Raw genomic sequence first — 20,441 nt, 5'->3', positions numbered from 1 at the left:
CAACAGTAGGCTAGTAGAGTTTAAGATTTGGGGGAGTCAGAAGTTATACACAGATTTTTGATTATGTGGGAGTTGTCACCCTTAACCCTTGCACTGCTCCAGGGTCAACTGTAATTTTTTTTAACATAGGATCATGTTGTTCATATGTTATTGTAACTGATATGGGTAACAGACACTGTACATATCCTCCCATACCATTCTTTGGTTTCCTGTTCTTCCCAGTGGTTCCATAGTATTACATTATGTGAATATACTATATATATTTGTACTTTGTAGAAAAAAAATTAGCTTATTAAAGTATTAAATACCTGCACATAGTTACAAGAAAGAAAACTTGCCAGAAGACTTTGAAATGAAAAGTTAAAGTCCTTCACACTTCTTACCCTAGCACTTTTAATATTAATATGTAGTCTTTATACCTTTAAAATGGCTGATTCCAGTTTTGAGTAGCTCTACCATAGTTTACTAAATCATATTTTTACTTGTAATTTAGTTCGTTTCCTAGGGTTTTTTTTTTTTACTTTATAAATAACTGCAGTGAACATCTTGCCATATGTAGTTTCTTTTTCTCTAACTTTTCCTTCTTTCCTTTCTTTCCCTCCCTCTCATTCTCTCTCCATATCTCTCGCTCCCCTTTCCTTCTCTTTTTTGCTTCTCCTCCCCTCCCCACCCCCCTCCCAGTTCTCATTAGAGAGGAATTACTTTCCAGATGTCAGCTAATACTGTTGTTGGAGGCCTTTTTAACATTAAAAGATATGTGTTTTGAAAGCTCAGCCAGGTGTGCTTTTGGTGGTGGTGGTTTATTTATTTATTTATTTTTAAAGATTTTATTTATTTATTCATGAGAGACAGAGAAGCAGAGGGAGAAGCAGGTTCCCTGCTGAGCAGGGAGCCCGATGCGGGACTCGATCCCAGGACCCTGGGATCATGACCTGAGCCGAAGGCAGACGCTCAACCATATGAGCCACCCAGGCACCCTGGTGGTGATTGTTTAATAAATCCGGTAGTTCAGATAAACTTGTTTTTTGAAGTCATGTACTGTGTTGTGGCAAGTAATTTCTCTAGTGTTCTTGTCTGAGAGCCATTTAAAAAGTGACAGAAGGAGAGAGAGTATGTCAGTATAAATTCTGGTCTGTTTTTGACTTTATAACTTTCTGCATCCTGCTATTCTGACACTCCCTGATGCTTTGCCCACATTCTCCAATTATTAATTTTCCATTGCTTACTGGCAATTTAAAAGTTATGAAAAAGCATTTCTACAAGTTTAAGATTTATACAAATCTTAAAGTTACCAAAAGTGAAAAATACTTGAATGATTACAGATTCTACATATTATAAGCATTAAAATACGCTGTTCAGCAGATCATTTGTTGCTCTTTGTGATATAGTTTTTTTAATTGAATAAATTTGCTGAGTAACACTATAAGTTTAAGGTGTAAAGTGTGTCACTTTAATTCATTTATGTATCTTAATATGATTGTCGATATAGTGATATTTGTCACATAATTATAGTACAGTATTATTGTCAGTGTCTCTAATACTGTGAATTAGGTCTCCAAGGCCTCTTTCCTACTCATTACAAGTTGTACCCTTAAACACCATGACACCTGTCTCCCTCCCCCCCATCCCTGGTAGCCACCATTTTACTCTCTTTTTCACAGATTTAAGTTTTTTTATTTTTTATTTATTTTTTTTTAAAGATTTTGTTTATTTGAGACAGAGAGAATGAGAGAGAGAGAGAGAGAGCACATGAGAGGGGGGAGGGGCAGAGGGAGAAGCAGACTCCCCGCCGAGCAGGGAGCCCGATGCGGGACTCGATCCCGGGACTCCAGGATCATGACCTGAGCTGAAGGCAGTCGCTCAACCAACTGAGCCACCCAGGCGCCCCAGATTTAAGTTTTTTTAGATTTCACATGTAAGTGATTCATACAGTACTTATCCTTCTCTGTCTGATTTATCTTGCTTAGCATAATGTGCCGAAGGTCCATCTTTTTTTTCACAAAAGGAAAGGTATCTTCTTTTCTTGTGGCTGAATAATATTCCATTGTATTTATGTACCACATCTTTTTTATCCATTTATGTGTTGATGGGCATTTGGGTTGTTTTTAGATCTTGCTGTTGTGAATAATGCTGTGATAAAAATGGAAATTCATATATCTCATTAAAATCTTGTTTTCATTTCCTTTGGGTACATACCCAGAAGTGGAATTGTTCACTGAATGATAGATCTTTTAAAAATTTTGGGGGAACCTCCATGTTATTTTTTTTTAGTGGCTGGGCCACTTTTTGTTCCCGCCAACAATGTATGAGGGTTCTCTCTTCACTACATCCTCACCAGCATCTGTTGTTTCTTGTCTTGATGGTAGCTATTCTAACAGGTGTGAGGCAGTATCTCTTTGTTGTTTTGATTTGCATTTCCCTGATGATTGACGATACTTAACATCTTTTCATGTGTCTCTTGACCATTTTGATGTTCTCTGGGGAAGTGGCTATTTAGTTCTCATTTTTTAAATTGGAATGTTTCCTTTTGTTTGTTTTTGAGTTGATGGAGTTTTTATATCCTTTGGATATTAACCCCTTCCAATTTATGGTTTACAAAAATCTCCCTTTCTGCGGGTTGTCTTCCATTTTGTTGATGGATTTGTTTGCTCTACAGAAGCCTTTAGTTTGATGTAGTCCCACTTGTTTTTGCTTTTATTGCTTTTGCTTTTGCTTTTGGTGTCGTGTCCGCTTCAAAAATTCATTGCCAGTACCTATGTAAAGGAGTTTACCACCAGTTTTCTTTAAGACCTTTGTTTCAGGTCTCTTAAGTTTGAGTCTTTAATCTATTTTGAGTTAGTTTTTGTATATGGTGTAAGATTTTGGTCCAGTTTTAGTTTTTTGCATATGACTTTCCAAATTTCCCAACATTTATTGAAGAGACTATAGACTGCTTTCCCCATTGTAAATTCTTTGTTATAAATTAATTGACCATGTTTACATGGGTTTATTTTTGGGCTCTGTTCTGTTTTATTGATCTATGTTTTTATGCCAATACCACACTTTTAATTACCTTGTAATATAGTTTGAAATCAGGGAGTATGGTGCCTCTGGCTTTGTTCTTTTATAAGATTGCTTTGACTATTCAGGGTCTTTCATGGTTCCATACAAGTTTTAGAATTGTTTGTTCTATTTATCTGAAAAATACTATTGGAATTTTGATCAGGATTGCACTGAATCTTTAGATTGCTTTGAGCAGTGATGGACAGTTTCGCAATATTAATTCCTCCGCTCCATAAACATGGGATAGTTTTCCGTTTGTTTCTTTGATTTCTTTCACAGTCTTGTAGTTTTTGTTGTACAGATCTTTCACTTGCTTAAATTTATTCCTAGGTATTTTCTTATTTTCGGTGGTATTGTGAAAGGGATAGTTTTCTTTATTTTTCAGTGTTTCATCATTAGCATAAAGAAATGCAACTGACTTCTGTATGTTGATTTTGTATTTTGCAACTTTACTGCAATCATTGATTAGTTCCAAAAGCTTTTTGGTTGAATCTTTGGGTTTTTTTTTTTTTTAAATAAAATCATGTCATTGGGAAATAGTGAGTTTTACATCTTATTTTCCAATATGGATGCCTCTTATTCTTTTGACTAGCCTAATTGCTCTAGCAAGGACTTCCAGTTCTATAGTGAATAGGAGAGATGAGAGTGGGCATCATTGTCTTATTCCTGATCTTAGAAGAAAAGCTTTCAGTTTTTCTCCATTGCGTATAATGTGAGCTGTGAGTTTGTCCTATATGATAGCCTTTATTGTGTTGCGGTTATGGCTCTAGTCTGTCAGTTAAGGTTTTTTATTATGAAGGGATGTTGTATATTGTCAAATGTTTTTTCTACATCTGTTGAGATCGTGTGATTTTCATCTTTCATTTTACTGATACGATGTCTTACATTTGTTGATTTGCATATTTTGAACCATTCTTCCATCCCAGGGATAAATCCCATTTGGTTGTGATGTATACTCCCTTTAATGTGTTCTTGCATTTGGTTTGCTAATATTTTGTTGGGAATTTTTGCATATGTATTCATTAGGGATATTGGTCTGTAGTTTTTTTGTGGTATCCTTATCTGGTTTTGGTGTCAGGGTATCCTTATCTGGTTTTGGTGTCAGGGTAATGCTAGCCTCATAAAAGAAGTCAGGAAGTGTTTCCTCCTCATTATTTTGGAAGACTATGAGGATGATTGGGGTTAATTCTTTAGATGCATCATAGACTTCTCCACTGAAGCCATCTAGTCCTGGCATTTTCTTGTTTTGGGAGATTTTGATTACCCGTTCAATCTCTTTACTAATTATTGGTCTGTTCAGATTTTCTGTTTCTTCTTGATTCAGTTTTGGTAGGCTGTGTGTTTCTAGGGATGTATACATTTCATCTAGTTTATATAATTTGTTGGCATATAATTATTCATAGTACCTGAAGAGTTTATGTATTTCTGTAATAGCTATTGTATTGTAATGCCTTCTTTTTCATTTTTTTTTTAAGATTTTATTTATTCATGAGAGATGGGGGTGGGCAAAGGCAGAGGGAGAAGCAGCAGGGAGCCCATTGTAGAACTTGATCTCAGGACCCTGGATCAGGACCTGAGCCGAAGGCGGACCCTTAACCAACTGAGCCACCCAGGCACCCTTCTTTTTCATTTCTGATTTTATTTTTTGTTTTTTTTTTTGGAGCGTTCACTTCTTTTCCTCTTAGTCTAGCTAAAGGTTTATCAGTTTTGTTTATCTTTTCAAAGAACCAGCTCTTAGTTTTGTTAATCCTTTCTGATGTTTATCTGGTATTCATTTCATGTATTTCTACTCTAATCATTATTATTTTCTTCTAACTTTGGGCTTAATTTATTCTTTTCTTTGTTCCTTGAGTTGTAAAGTTAAGTTGTTTATATGAGGTATTTCTAATTTTTTAATATATGCACTTACTGCTATAAATTTTCCTCAGAACTGCTTTTGCTGCATCCCACAATATTTGATATGTTGTGTTTATTTCAAGATAATTTTTTATTCCCCATTTGGTTTCTTCTTTGACCCAGTGGTTTGGAAGTACATTGCTTAGTTTCCACGTATTTGTAGATTTTCTTACTTTCCTCTTGTTGATTTCTAGTTTCTACCAGTGTGGTTAGGGAAGATAGTTGGTATGATTTCTGTCTTCCTAAATTTGCCGAGATTTGTTTTGTGGCCTATCTTGTGCTCTGTCTTGGAGACTGTTCCATGTGCAGTTGAGAAGAATGTTTATTTTGCTGCTGTTGGATGGAATGTTCTATATAGGTCTGTTAAGACCATTTGTTCTGAAATGTGGTTCAATTCCAATGTTCCCTTGTTGATTTTCTGCCTTGATAATCTGTCCATAACAGATAGTGGGGTATGGAAATCCCCTACATTTACTTATTGTATTGCTGTTTGTTTTTCCTTTAAGATCTTTTTTAGTTGCTTAATATATTTCATTGCTCAGGATTTGGGAGTGTGTATATTTAACATTACTATATCTTCTTAATGTATTGACTCTTTTATTATATAATGACATTCTGTGACTCTTGTTACCTTTTTTGGCTTGAAGTCTATTTGTCTAATGTAATTATGGCTCTGCCCACCTTTTTGTTTTTGTTTGCTTCGAATGAATATCATCTTCTATCATTTCACTTTTGAGCCTATGTGTGTCATTAGAGTGGAAATGAGTCTCTTGTAGGCAGCATGTAGTTGGGTTTTGTCTTTTTAATCCATCCAGCCATTCTACTTTGATTGGTGAGTTAGTTCATTTATGTTTAGGATGATTATTGATATGTAAGGATTTACTACTGCTATTTCGTCTTTTTTCTTCTGGTTCTTTTGTTTTTTTTTTTTTTTCCATTGTTTTTCCTTTTGTTTCTGTCTGTAAGTTGGTTTTCCATGGTGATTTGCTCAGTCTCCCATTTTTTTAGTTTCATGTCTCTGCTGTAGATTTTTGCTTTGTGGTTACCATGAGGTTACATAAAAAAAATCTCTTAGACAAGCAGTCCTTTTTCTGCTAATAAAAATTTATCTTCATTTGCCTATAAAGATTCCATCTTTTTAAACTTCCCCTTTTATATTTTTGATGTCATAAGTTGTATCTTTTTTTTTTTAAAGATTTTATTTATTTGAGAGAGAGAATGAGATAGAGAGAGAGAGAGCATGAGACGGGGGAGGGTCAGAGGGAGAAGCAGACTCCCTGCTGAGCAGGGAGCCCGATGTGGGACTCGATCCCAGGACTCCAGGATCATGACCTGAGCCGAAGGCAGTCGCTTAACCAACTGAGCCACCCAGGCGCCCCATAAGTTATATCTTTTTATATTGTGGTTTCATTATCAAGTTGTAGCTATATTTTTAATAATGTGCTTTTTAAAAATTTCTAATTTTTTTTATGTTAAGTAGGCTCCATGCCCAATGTGAGGCTCGAACTCACAACCCTGAGATCTAGAGTCATATGCTCCACCACCTGAGCCAGCCGGTGCCTCTTTGATACGCTTTTTTAAACCTTTGTGCCATAGTTAAAGAGTTTGATATACTATTCTAAAAAAGAGTTACAGTATTTTAATTCTGAGCATTCTATTTATTACCTTAATCAGAGTTTTCTGTACTTTGGTCTTTTCATTTCAGCTTGAAGAGCTCTTTTTAACTTTTTTTTTTTTTGGGAAGATATATTTATTTTAGAGAGAAAGAAAGGGAGCAAGCAAGCATGGGAGGGAGGGTAAGAGGGAGAGAAAGTCTTAAGTGGATTCCATGCCGAGCATGGAGCCAGATGCAGGGCTCATTTTAACGACCCTGAGATTACCACCTGAGTGAAAACCAAGAGTTGGACACTTAGCCAACTGTGCCACTCAGGCACCCCTTAGCATTTCTTATGAGGATGTCTAGTGATAGTGAACTCTCTCAACTTCTGTTTGTCTGGGAAAACCTTTTTTCTCCTTTGTATCTCAAAAATAACTGCTAGTGGCTGGTGGTTTTTATCTTTTGAGGGTTTTGAATAGGTTATTCCATTCTCTCTTGGAGTATAGAGTTTCTGCTGAGAAGTCAGCTGATAGCCTTATGGGAGTACCTTTGTAGGTTACTCTCTTTTTTCCTGGGCTTTAAAATTCTTGTTGACTTTTGACAGTTTTCATATAATGTATCTTGGAGAAGGTCTTTTTGTGTTGGTATAATAAGGTGTTCTGTTAGCTTTGTGGTTTTGTATATCCAGTTCTTTCCTTGGGTTTAGGAAGTTCTCAACTATCATTTAAATATGTTCTGTGCTCCCTTCTCCCACTCTTCTTTTTTGAGATACTTTTATTGTGGGGCTTGAATTCATGACCCTGAGATCAAGAATGTTACACTTTACTGACTGAGCCAGCCAGGTGCCCTGGGTTTTTTTACTTTTTAAAAATCTTAGTTCTTTCTCCTCTTCCATCTGAATCATTTCTATATTTCTATCCTTGAGTGTGCTAATTTTCTCTTCCATAGGATCTTCTCCATTTCCAGTGCATTCTAATTCATTCTTCATATATTGAGTTCTTCACCCCAGAATTGTGGGTTTTTTTTTTTTTTTTACAATTTTAATCTCTCCAGTAAAATACTCCTTTTCTTTGTTAATTTTATCCCTGAGATAATTGAGTTGCTTTTCTGAGTTTTCTAGTAACTCATTGAATTTCTTCATAATAGCTGTTTTATATCCCTTATCAGTTAGATCACAGTATTTCATGTCTTTGAGTTCAGTTGCTGGAAAATTGTCATTTTTTATTGTGACACTATATTACTGTGACTTTTCATGGTGTTTGATAGGAAGTGCTTCAACTTCGCCATTTGAAGTAGTAAACATCTTTCTTATTTTAGGCAAGGTTTTGTTTGCTTTGATTCTTAACAATTCAGCAGGTTTGTAATTAGGAGCCTTCATTTTGTTTCCCAGAAGGTGGCACTATAGTACAAGCTTTTGGTTTCTCTTACCAGAGCTGACTCACGTTAAGGTTGTTCAGCAGGTACATTTAAAAGAAAAAAAAAAGGGGGACCAAAGGGTGGCTGCAGAGCTTGGGGAGAGGTGTATATTTAGCACTTCAGGGTTTTGGTATGCTAGTGGTCTGCGGGGGATCCTCAAGTTGGTGGTGGTGGTGGGGGTACCAGAGGTCCATGGGTGGTCCTCTTACCTCCCCGGGGCAGATAGCAGGAGACCCTTTCCTTCAGTTCTCTTTGCCTACTTCCCTTTCCTTCCCCTCTTCCCAGTCACTGTGGTCTCTCTGCAGAGAGAGCAACTGGTTTTTGTAGCTTTAGCATGCATGGTCAGACAGAGCCCTATTCTCCTGCCTTTACCCACCACCTCCTCTGCTGCAAAGGTTGTGCTGGCTTCCTGCTGGACCAGGCACCACCTTGTCTGCTGTTGCTATAGCCTCTGTGATCCAGTCCACTCACTTCTGGGTGCACAGATGGATAGATCTCTCAGGTGTTCTGCTATCCTGTGCAGAGCTGCTTTTTTCCCTCTTCAGTTATGGATATCTAATTAGTTGTAAATCAAAGAGGAGAGAAAAAGGGAAGGAGTCATGTTGCAATGATGCTGATGTCTAATATAGTTTTAAATGTAATAAGTACTTCAAGACCTTTTGGGGGGCATTTTATAAGAGATTGCCAATGTGACTATAGTCATAGGTTTATATTATTTTCATATCTCTAGTACTTTACCTTTTTTTTTTTTTAAAGATTTTATTTATTTATTTGACAGAGACAGCGAAGAGGGAACACAAGCAGAGGGAGTGGGAGAGGGAGAAGCAGGCTTCCCGCGGAACAGGGAGCCCAATGCGGGGCTTGATCCCAGGACCCTGGGATCATGACCTGAGCCGAAGGCAGACGCTTAACGACCGAGCCACTCAGGCGCCCCTTTACTTTACCTTTTATAAAGTTTCATTCTTTATAATAGTGAACGAGGTAGATCCCATTTGAAAACTGTTCATACACTTGCAGTGACCAGTCTCTGAAGTTTTTCATGCACTCTCTCAAATTGGATTCTCTTAAAGTTTGAAGCTTCTGATGACATTAAATAGCCAGAATTGGAAGAACATTTCTGTGAGGAATTAGGACTATTCATTTTGGTTAGGAAGAGGCTTTTGAATCCAGCAGCCTTTGTTGGTTTCAGAGTTAGATTAAATTTTGTTGCCATGCTGAAGTGTTTGGACGTTTTGGGGACTAGCTTGTGGTATACTGGGAAAGATAAATCTGGGTAGTAACTTGATCAGATTTTTTTTTTTTTTTAAAGGATACTGGGGTGTGTAGATGTTTGATTATGTAGCGTTTTTGGAGGCAAAGAAGATTAGTTAGCAGTTTTTTCTTGTAGATTTAAGAGTGAGTTGTGAAATGCCTGAATTTGGACTTGGGCAGGAGATTGAGAAGAAATGGCAATATTCTTGGGACTTGTGTACTGAATATATATGAGGAGGAAAGGCAAGGAGGAAAGACTTGTCAGTATGCTGAGACATTTTATTGACTTTTTTTGTATCTGTGACAGGTCTTTGAACTTGTCATAATTGGTTTTGACCTAAACTAAGCTGTTTTTTGTGAGTTTTTGTTGATAATACTCTTGATTTAATGTGCTCTTACATAGTATGGTAATTAGTTGATACTTTTCAACACATTGTAGTTGGGTCTGGGGAAAAGGTAGACATAGTTACCTAGAATCCCTGTAGGGGAAACAGACAAGCATAGCATACCCATAGCAACAATTTAACAGGACAGACATGCTTACAGATCTTAAGGTCTGGCATTTCAGGAAAAATTTATAGAATGTTTCTACTTAGTTGAATTTTGTTATTTATTTCTTCCAAAGGGTTAAAATTTACTCATGAGTATTCAGAAAGGGGGATTCTGTGGCTCTTGAAAAACAGGTAGGGGGAATTTCTTTTTATTTTCAGGTTACATACTGAATTATTTTAAAGTTCAGTTAGCTAAGTTTTTTTTTTTCAGACTTCTTAGTGCTATTTCTTTTGGATAATTCTGTCTCTTCTTGGTTATGAAAGAAAATGGTTCCTGGCTTCCTCTCTCTCTTAGTAACTGAAAGGATGAAATACCTCGGCTCTGGTTTATAAGTAGGTAAAATGTGAATATAAGTAACTGAAGAGGTAGCCTTTGGAGGCCAGAGTCCTTTCCCAGAGAACTCAAGTCTTCTCTGAATTGGAATATAAAACATGTACTAAATGTGCAGTTTTGCTGTGGGCTGCCATATCAGCATTTCACCTCCAGTCCCACTTTTAAGAGAGAGTTCTGTGACATGATACTATAACTATACCTGTCTGTGCTCAGTTTGCCATTTGGGCTACTGTTATTTGCTGTGAACAGCATAGAGTTTTCCAATCTGAGTTGGTGGGCCTTGTCTTTGAGAAGATGAGGATTGACTTTGTCTTTGAATCAGTTACTTAACAGATACTTTTAAAATGAATTTTAAAACCGTGGTTCTCAAGTGTGATGGGAGGACTCCTGAGCTTTCCTGAGACCTTTCATAGGGTCTGTGAAGTCCTCCCTTTTCTAACTATAGATCTGTATGAGGTCAGATTTCTTTATGCATTTCAACCAAAATAGTATATCCCAACAGATTGAATATAAAAGTAGATATTAAAATTGTTCTGTCATCTTTTAAGCCAGACATTTAATGGTATTTGCAAAATTGTGACACATTGTCAGTTTTCTCACCAAATTTTTATTCTGTTGTAGAAATATAATTGTTTTTTCATTAAAAAATAGGGTATTTAGTTTCAGGGGAGGCTTTTACTCATGGAACTCTGCCCATCCCTGCCCTGCGTAGGGAAATGACCCAAACTGGGGAAGATTCTTGAGTAATTTTCAAGGACCAATATGATGCAGGAGGAGAGGAAAGCAGTCCCCTTTCCCTGGATTCACTAGCTATCAGAATGATGTAAACCTGGAGCTGCTCAGGGCTGTTTTTGTTGCCATGTGGAGAGGGCCTGCTTAAAATGAAATGAATTCAAGGGAAAGCAGAATGGAAAGAGGGTCCTGGTGATATCATTTGAACTCCTGAATCCAGCTGTGCCTAAAGTTAGCCTTACACCCTTAGAGTCTCCATTTATTAAATTCCTCCTTTTGAATGCCACCCCCCCCAAGGGCTTCTTATATTAAATTGTAGGTTTGTTATTTATTTGATTTGTTATTTTAAACTAATTTAATTTTTTTCAGTTTTGCTAATATGGTAAATATTGATGGATGTAGCCCTTTTAAATAAAAGCTCTTTGGAGTTCTCTATAGTTTTTAACATGTAAATCGATCTTGAGACCAAAATGTTTGAGGACTACTGTTCTCAAGGAAAGAAGGCATTGCTGCTATTTCTTGGGTAATACAGGGAATGAGAGAACTGACTGAATAGTTTTCAGTGTTGTAATTACATGTAATTACATGTAGTGGTTAAGTTTGCAGTGGTAAGAAGTGATTTGTATTACGCTCATGGATGGATCATGTTTAGATATGAAGTGGGTATGATAATTCTTAATGAATAACTTTTGCTGTAGCTAATTACTACATACAAATAATCCATTTTTGCTTCCTTATTTGAATTGAATGAAACTGTATAGTAAACAATGGCAATTGAATTTTTCAGTGTATGTATTATATTTGTTGTAATGGGATTTGGAGTTTTAAAAGAGTAATCCTAAGTACAGAATAATAGAACTATGACTTTGATGCAAATTAGATATTTTTCTTGAATATAAAGTGAAAATTTGGAAGGAACAGATGTGGGTGTATATCCGTGTTCTAAAGTTACTGAGTTAACATATTTAAATTTAATTTTTAATTTCCACTGCCACCTCCAGCTACACCTTCTCAAGATTACCAAAAATGGAAGCTTGGGTTAAATTCCTTCAGTTGTCTTCCACTGAATTTCTAAAGCCTCCAAGAAACTTGAGCAAAGCAAAACAAACTTCTTTTTGAAAGAATGTACTGGAAGGCTAGCTTTTCTTGTTTTCCTTGTCATTACTATTTTGAAAGTCCTAAATTGAAAAGTAAAAACTAATATGAAGAGTGTGTTAGGAAGATTAATTTACAGTCTTTATATCTAAGAGTGATTTGATTCATGTCAGTTCTTTTGGGAGGTTTTATTTTATTATTAACATTTGATTTTCTGCATTGCTTTGGCTTCTCCAACTTTTTTAGCATATGTACTTCCCTCCTCAGATACTTTTGGAAAAGAATGACCTTCTTAGATGGTTACCCCTACTAATGTTTTTCATTATTATTACTGTATCCTTAACACAAATTCAAAGATTGTTAAAATTTTACTTTTATGCCTTTAAAATCATTGGTTTGAATGACTTCATGGTGATCTGGACATTTAATTTGTTAAAGCTCATTGAGCATTTGATTTTAAATCTTTAAAGAGGTGAGAGATTAGATATCCAGCTGTTCATGAATACTCTGTTTTCTCCAACTCACTGGACTCCTGTGCCTCATGTATAAGTAGGTGTCCAGTTCAGACCTTTTTTGTTGGGCTCCCTCGGCCTGGGCTGTCCTTTTTCCAGATAGCCCAAAGCTTGCTTGTACTCCATTTTGATCCCTGTTTAAATTCTGATCCCTGTTTAAATGGTTACTTCATCAGGGTTCTTCCTTGATGATTTCATCTAATATATATTCATTCATTTTTTTCTCCTTTCTTGTTCTTTCCTCTTTCCTTCTCTTCATTCCTTTTACTCTGTATTTTATCTTCATGCTTTACATTATTTTTCCTCAGAGCACTTGTCTACATGTCAATATGTTGTGTGTATCTATGTACGTATTGTGTCTCCTCCACTGGAGCTTCAACAGCCCCAGTGTAAATTCTCTGAGGACAAGGACTGAATTTTTTTTCGAAGTTGCATCATCAGGATCTAGAACAGTGCCTTACATAGTAGGTGCTTGTTAAATATTTTTGAAAGATGAATGTGATATTTGGAAGATAATCAACTTATTTTATTCTAAGTACTTCATGAAGATGAAAAAGAAAGGGTCCTTGATAAAAGTGAGCTGTTGATCTAGTGAGATAGATTTGTATCTGTTCTCTCTTTCTCTGTATTCTCTCTTAGGTACTGTGTTAGGCCCAGAGGCTACACATGTGTGTAAGAACTTCTGTTTTTGGGTTTTGGTATGTTTTTGATAAAACTCTCTTATATAGCACGTATTTTATCTGTAGTGCCAGGTCACTTAAATTTTTTTATTGCTAATATTTACAAAATAATTGAAAAGAATACTATATTATCTTATATTTCATATATTTGTCACAGTATTCCACAAACAAAATTAAACCTAAGGATTATACTCTTTCAGGTTTGTGAGGGATTTACTATTCAATCCAGTGCTTATCTGCCAGGGGCTGTTCAGCCTGTGCTTGAAACCATTCTAATGATGGAAAATGCACTTTTCTTTCAGGCAGTTTATTCTGCCTTTGGGAGGCCTCTGATTATTAAAAAAGTTCATCTCTATTTTAAGCCAAAATCTGTTCCTTCCACTTATTGGTTCTAATTATATCCCGTGGAGGATGTCTTGAATAAGTGTAATCTTTCTTGTGATAGCCCTTCAATTATTTGAAAACCTACCAAGTTCTCTCTGACATTTCAATTTTCCAGGCTGAGAATCCCTTGTAAGCTCTCTGATACTGATATCCATTTACCATTCTGGTCATTTTCTGGGAATCTGTTTGAGTTTGCTTATGTATTTGTAAAAGGTGACACCTTGAAGTGAAAGCAGTGGCTCTCCCTACGACTTGGGAACTGCGCTGTTTCCTCTCTAGTACTGTTTTCTTATTGCATCTTTATGATTTAAGTTTTCCCCCAACCATTTCACACTTTATCTCATTTGACATACTAAAATACTTAGTTGCTCCTCCTCCACCCCGCCTTTCACAAATGCTGTTGGCAGGTCGTGTCTCATGCTGGCCTTATTTTGTAGTTTGTTTTGCCCACCCAACCCTCTCAATCCCCCAACACACACACACAGACACACACACACACACACACACACACACACACACACGTAATTGGAGTTGGAGCACTCTGTGGTTAGTTTGATGCTTTATTGGCAGATTAGTCTTTATGGAACATAGAATCAGTGGGAATTCAGCCTGTTTGCTTAGATATGGATGAAGTCTGTCACTCAGTGTTCTTTGTACTTAAACATTTTCAAAATCTGTCCCCTTTCTCTCTCTGATCTGAAAGATTTCAGTCCCACTTTTCTTTAACTGTTTCTAGAATGCTAGTAACATAGCATAGGGTAAAGTCTAGCTCTGACAAGATCTGTTCATTCAGACTGCAAACCTATCATCAGCAGTGGCAACTGGTGCCGTAAAGTATGTATGAATAGTCTTGCTTGCCATGGAGACTTTTTTTTTTTTTAATTATCCCTTACTATCTTAATATAATTTTCTTTTGATTAGGTAGTTTAAACATTTTTACTGCATTAATTTTGCGTAGCAGGTTGTTGCTGGGTGTTCAGATGAAGTAGCATTGGCACTTTTAATTAAAACGTAGAAAAGAGAACGCGTATTTTACCCTTTCTCCTTAATTTATAACGTGGCATATTATTAAACTTCTATAGTTCAGATATTCTTTTACTTAGCTGTAATTTACAAGTACATATCTTTTTTTGTTTTTAAAAATATTAAATATGAAATGACTTTTTATCGGATTTAAGAAAAATTGCCTCTCAAATGTAAATTCACCCATTTTGCCATTAAATGTGAAATTATAAACCTTGTTTCTACTGTATAATTTGCAGTTTAACAAATTTTAAAGAGTAATTTGCCCTTTCAGACTGTGTCAAGGATTTAGAATTTTTGTGTATGGTAGTTGATTTGCTGTGGTGGTTGTGATTTTATTTTATTTTTTTTATTCAGTTCAGTAGCTTCCTGTAGGAGATGTTGAGCAGTGATTGTTCAGGAATGATTCTGTCTTGTTTTATAAAATTGTGGTCTATAAACCATAATAAATACAGAAATCACAAAGGCCTTTTTCTGCATTTTTTTATAAAGATTTTATTTATTTGAGAGAGAGCTCGAATAGTGGGGAGCAGAAGAGGGAGAGGGAGAAGCAGACTCCCTGCTGAACAGGGAGCCCAACGTGGGGCTCAATCCCAGGACCCTGAGGTCATGACCTGAGCTGAAGGTGGACACTTAACTGACTGAGCCACCCCGGCACCCTTATATTTTTAACTGCTAAAATTTTGATTGACTTAAAGTATCATATTTAGAAAAGTAACGGAGTGGCAGTGGAATAGATTTGGTGTTTAGTTAAGAGAAATGTAAAGTCACGGTTAAGTCATTAGCAAGGCCATTATTAAGTTGAAAATTCACAATAAGACCAATGTTGAATTAAATTATAGGATTTGGACTCAATGTGGAGACTCTAAATTTATTTATCTATTTTTAAAGATTTTTATTTATTTATTCGACAGAGAGCGAGAACAGGAACACAAGCAGGGGGAGCGGGAGGGGGAGAAGCAGGCTCTCAGTGGAGCAGGGATCCCGGTGTGGGGCTCAATCCCAGGACTCTGGGATCATGATCTGAGCTGAAGGCAGAAGCTTAATGACTGAGCCACCCAGGCGCCCCTCTAAATTTGTTTATTAACAGCAGTTGCAATAAAACAGTATAACATAGTGGTAGTATTATGTTTCACAGTGATTTTTCAGTAAACTGAAGTATGTTTAGCTTGATGTCTAGTTAAGTGTTTAGTTGACTGTGCTTATTCAGATTACCTAACCTGAATAGGCATTGTTTCATGATTCGTCATGCAGTATTACCAAATTGCTGGATGTAAGTATAGCTATAGATCATCATGAGGTTATATTTGTCCCATTTCTTTGTGCTTATTTCATCACAGATGTAAGTATTTCTGTGCTCATTATGATAAAACATGAAAAAATCATAAATCATTTTGTCTGTATTTTTTTAAAAGGTTAGTTTATATTGAAGTAAATTTCAAAGAAAAAGTCTTTACAAAAATCTTTCATGTACCATTAAAGTAGAATTTTTTCTTGTTTCTTGTTTAATAGCCCATTTCAAGTCTTTGTAAATAAATGGAAATAGATCTATGAGAAAAGTATGATTACTGACAAATTATCCTGCAACTTAACTTAGTAACACAGCAGACATTTATCCCCTCATGACATTTATCATTCCTGTGTCAGGAATTTGGAAGCAGGTTAGTGGAGTATTTCTGGCTCTGAATCATGAGATTGCAGTTAAGCTGTAGATCAGTTCTGCAGTCTTCTCAAGGTTCTACGGTGACTAGAATCGGCTTCCAAGCTCATTCACATATGGGTATTGGCAAGAGACCTCAGTCCTCTTGACTGTTGACTGGAACCCTCATTTCATTGCCACATGGTGCTTTCCATAAGGCTGCTTGAGTGTCCTTGGAACATAGCAGCTGTTGTCTCTAGAAGTGATTCCAGAGAGAGAGCAAGGATGATGCCACAATACTTTGTATGTCCTAGTCTCGGAAGGTAGACACCATCACTTCTGCTGTTTGTTTAGAAGCAAGTCCCTAAATTGAGCCTACTCTCAAAGGGTGGGGAATCAGGCTCTACCTTCTAAAGGGAGGAGTGAAGAATTGGAAGACGTATTTAATGACCACAGTAACGTAGACTAGGAAGTCTTAGAACATATGATAAATGCTATACTAGTTCCTTAATAGACTATTTGTCAGTTCTGACGCTGTATTAAATTTATCTGTGTAGCCTTTATAATACAACAAAGCAAAACACAAATGGTTGAATTACGCCTGTTGATTCACTTGCAGTCAGGTTTTTCTATAGGTGTTTTCTACTGTGCAACCAAAGTTCTTCATTGTCTTTTTCTTTTTAAGATTTTATTTATTTATTTGACAGTGAGAGAGGGAACACAAGCAGGGGGAGTGGGAGAGGGAGAGGCAGGCCTCCCACTGAGCAGGGAGCCCGATGTGGGGCTCAATCCCAGGACCCTCGGATCATGACCTGAGCTGAAGGCAGACACTTAACGACTGAGCCACCCAGGCGCCCTCTTCATTGTCTTTTTAAAGATGTACTTTTCGATTCAGTGACCTAGGTTACTGCTATACTTTTGTAGAACTGTTACAGAATAGAGCTAATAAATACAGTATGTACAGTTCATGGCACAAACTAGGTGTTCGGTAGATAGATGTTAGTGCTTGGCTGTTGCTACTATTTTATTCTTATTTAGCCTAACTTGTAAAATGACCATTAATTACATGGGTAACAATCTTAGCTTAGTTGAAAAACAGTTATCTGGCTTTTTGTCAGGATTGGGCATGGCTCAGGCATCAAAAACTTTCTTTGCTCACTCTGTTCCTCCTTCACTTAGCCCCCACTATCTCCCCCCATCCAAAAAAAAAAGCAATAACCATAATTACTTGTTTGTACTTCCACATATTTATTATTCACATATAAGCCAATCCAAATATATAATTTCTTCTCTTTCCCCCACACAAATGGTAACATGATAGCCGGTTTTCTCTACCTTGCTTTTTTTTTTTTAATTTATTAACATATAATGTATTATTTGTTTCAGGGGTACAGGTCTGTGATTCAACAGTCTTACACAATTCATAGCACTCACCATAGCACATACCCTCCCCAGTGTCCATCACCCGGCCACCCCATCCCTCCCACCCCCCCACCACTCCAGCAACCCTCAGTTGGTTTCCTGAGATTAAGAATCTCTTATGGTTTGTCTCCCTCTCTGGTTTCGTCCTGTTTCATTTTTCCCTCTCTTCCCCTATGATCCTCTGTCTTGTTTTTCAAATTCTTCATTATCAGTGAGATTATATGATACTTGTCTTTGTCTGATTGACTTATTTTGCGTAGCATAATACCCTCTAGTTCCATCCATGTCGTTGCAAATGGCAAGATTTCATTTTTTTGATGGCTGCGTAATATTCCATTGCATATGTACACCACATCTTCTTTATCCATTCATCTGTTGATGGACATCTAGGCTCTTTCCATAGTTTGGCTATTGTGGACATTGCTGCTATAAACTCTACCTTGCTTTTTGAATATAACAAATTGATAAGGAAAATTTCTCTATGATTGGAACACTTCCTCATTCTTTTTTTGTGTCTTTTTGCTGTATTCCATTCCCTTGTGTAGATTAGTATAATTTCTTTTTCCAGTCCTCTGTAAATGGACATTTTGCACATTTTTTATTTTGCAGTCAGTGTGACAATGACCTGTGTATGTGTCACTTTGAATATGTAAGTATGTCTGTAAAGTAACTTCAGGGAAATAGAATTGCTTGGTCATTTGCACTTGTGATTGTATGCTACCAGTCTCCTCACAGCAGCCACAGTGTTTAAAAACTGTGTATCCCCATACCTTATCTGCAGAATATATATTCATATCTTTAGATTTTGCCAGCTTTATAGCTGAAAAATGGTATTTCAATATAGCTTAAGTGAATTTCTCTTACGAATGAGGGTGTATTTTTACTCATATTTAGACTTACTTTTTCTCTTTAGTATCTATTCATATTCTTTATCTTCTTTCCCTTAGGATTTTGGTCTTAACTGATTGATAGAAACTACATATTAGGAGAATTCACTTTTTGGAATGGGTTAAATTATTTGAACTTTTTTTTATTTGTCTTTTGACTTTTCATTCTGAAGTTTTTGCCTTTGTTTTTGTATAATCAAATTACTCTTGTAATACAGATTTCTGTCATTATTCAGAAAGCCTTCATTACTCCAGAGTTATAAAATAACTTCCTTGTTTTTTTCCTAATACTTTAGTGGTTTCATATTTTTCAGTTTTAGATTTATCGTGGTGTATGGAATCAGTTATAGAACCAACTTAGTTTTTAATAACTGTCACTTGTCTCAATATCATTTATTGTATAGTTCATCTCTTGCACATTGACTTGGACGCCACCTTTATAAAATCAAAATTCATATATTTATTTATTTGGGTCTGTTTCTAAAGTTGTATGTTTTCACGTTTTCTTTTAGTGCCCTCTCTGTCTGGGTTTTCTAGCTGTTTAGTTCTTGGGGTAGGGGAAAGGGGAGGGCACTTTTTGTGTTTTTACTGGTTCCACGCTAATAGTTTTTGATGCTCTGGTACTGTTTTTACTTTGTTATAACTTCTCTTTTTAATAATAATAAAGCCTACCGAGTTTAATACATACATTAGTACAAATGTGGAAGAATACGGAATAATGGCTATGTATGTCATGTAAAATATATTACTATAAGGGAGAACTTATATTTCTTCATTGCCTTCCATGGGGTAGGTGCTTTTTACATATAATTCAGTTAACTATCATACCAACTAAGTCTGTTTGTAACTGGAATTTTTAGAATGTGCAGTTGTTTATGGCTAAATTTCCTTCAACATTGCTTTTTTTCTTCAGTTGTGATGCAGATCCATCAGCCCTAGCAAAATATGTTCTTGCTTTGGTAAAGAAAGACAAAAGTGAGAAAGAGTTAAAGGCATTATGTATTGATCAACTGGATGTATTTCTTCAAAAAGGTAAGATCTTTGGTTTAAAAATAGTAGTTTATTTTAATAAATCCTTTAAAGCAAGACTTTCCATAATAAAGGAACTCAATAAGAGAACAGACTCTAATTATAGCAAAGTTGAATAAACAGTATTATTACTGATTATAGTTATAGCTTATTTATAATGAAAACCTTTTTCATTAATATCTTTATTCTCTTTCTTAAAGGAAGCCGATATTTCTCCTTAAAAGATTAAGTAAATAAATGCTTGTTTATTTAAAAATCGTACTGCTTAAGAAACTACTTGGGATGTTGTCTAGATAGTGTTTCTAACTTTTTTCACTTTGCTACCATCTAGATGATAATATTTGTGTTTGGCACTCTGGGCGCAGGGTACCTGGAGACTAGTCATGGCTGGAAGCCACGGGCCCAGAAGCTCTGGCCATCCTAGTTCCACTACCCTGAAATTGAATAGGTTTAGTATTACCATAGGATTTGTGTCATGACACACTGGTTGGGAAGCTGTTGGTCTTAGTTTAATTTCTAGAGTTATAAAAGTCAGTGTGTATTTCATCATATTGAACTCTGATGTATAGAAGGGGAGAATTCATATCTTAGCAAATGTCTTTAATCTGCGGGTTTTTGGTTTTTTGATTTTTTTTTTTTTTTGTTAGAGACGCAGATATTTGTGGAAAAGCTTTTTGATGCTGTGAATACAAAGAGTTACCTACCTCCTCCAGAGCAGCCATCATCAGGAAGCTTAAAGGTAGAATTTTTTCAGCACCAAGAAAAAGATATAAAAAAAGAGGAGGTAAGGATTTGTGTTAAACTTTAGATGTTCTTTAAAAACATATAAGGAATAATTAAACTGAGGTTTACTTGCTTTGTTTGTATCAAGAATCCTCAGGACCATCCCTAGGAGCAGTCATAGGACTTAACACACAGTCATACTCATGGCTATGACTTTACAGCAAAATC

The 20,441-nt window shown here is 36.1% G+C and overlaps 1 protein-coding gene across 11 annotated transcripts in view; it reads left to right on the top strand.

Annotated features, from left to right (window-relative positions):
• Window positions 1–20,441, top strand: part of RBM26 (RNA binding motif protein 26) — a 76,629-nt gene that overhangs the window by 9,850 nt on the left and 46,338 nt on the right. For all 11 annotated transcript variants that reach the window (XM_028106089.2, XM_028106088.2, XM_028106085.2 and 8 more), the window contains exons 2-3: window positions 19,375–19,493; window positions 20,138–20,274. In XM_028106089.2, coding sequence (XP_027961890.1) covers window positions 19,375–19,493; window positions 20,138–20,274 — 256 coding nt within the window. The remainder of the gene's footprint in view (window positions 1–19,374; window positions 19,494–20,137; window positions 20,275–20,441) is intronic.

Source organism: Eumetopias jubatus, unplaced genomic scaffold (genome assembly GCF_037043125.1).
Source record: "Eumetopias jubatus isolate StellerSeaLion01/CBP00866 unplaced genomic scaffold, mEumJub1_p1.0 scaffold_3, whole genome shotgun sequence".
Lineage (NCBI taxonomy): Eukaryota > Metazoa > Chordata > Mammalia > Carnivora > Otariidae > Eumetopias > Eumetopias jubatus.
The sequence above is the reverse complement of the archived record's forward strand: the minus strand, read 5'-3'. Positions and strand labels throughout refer to the sequence as shown.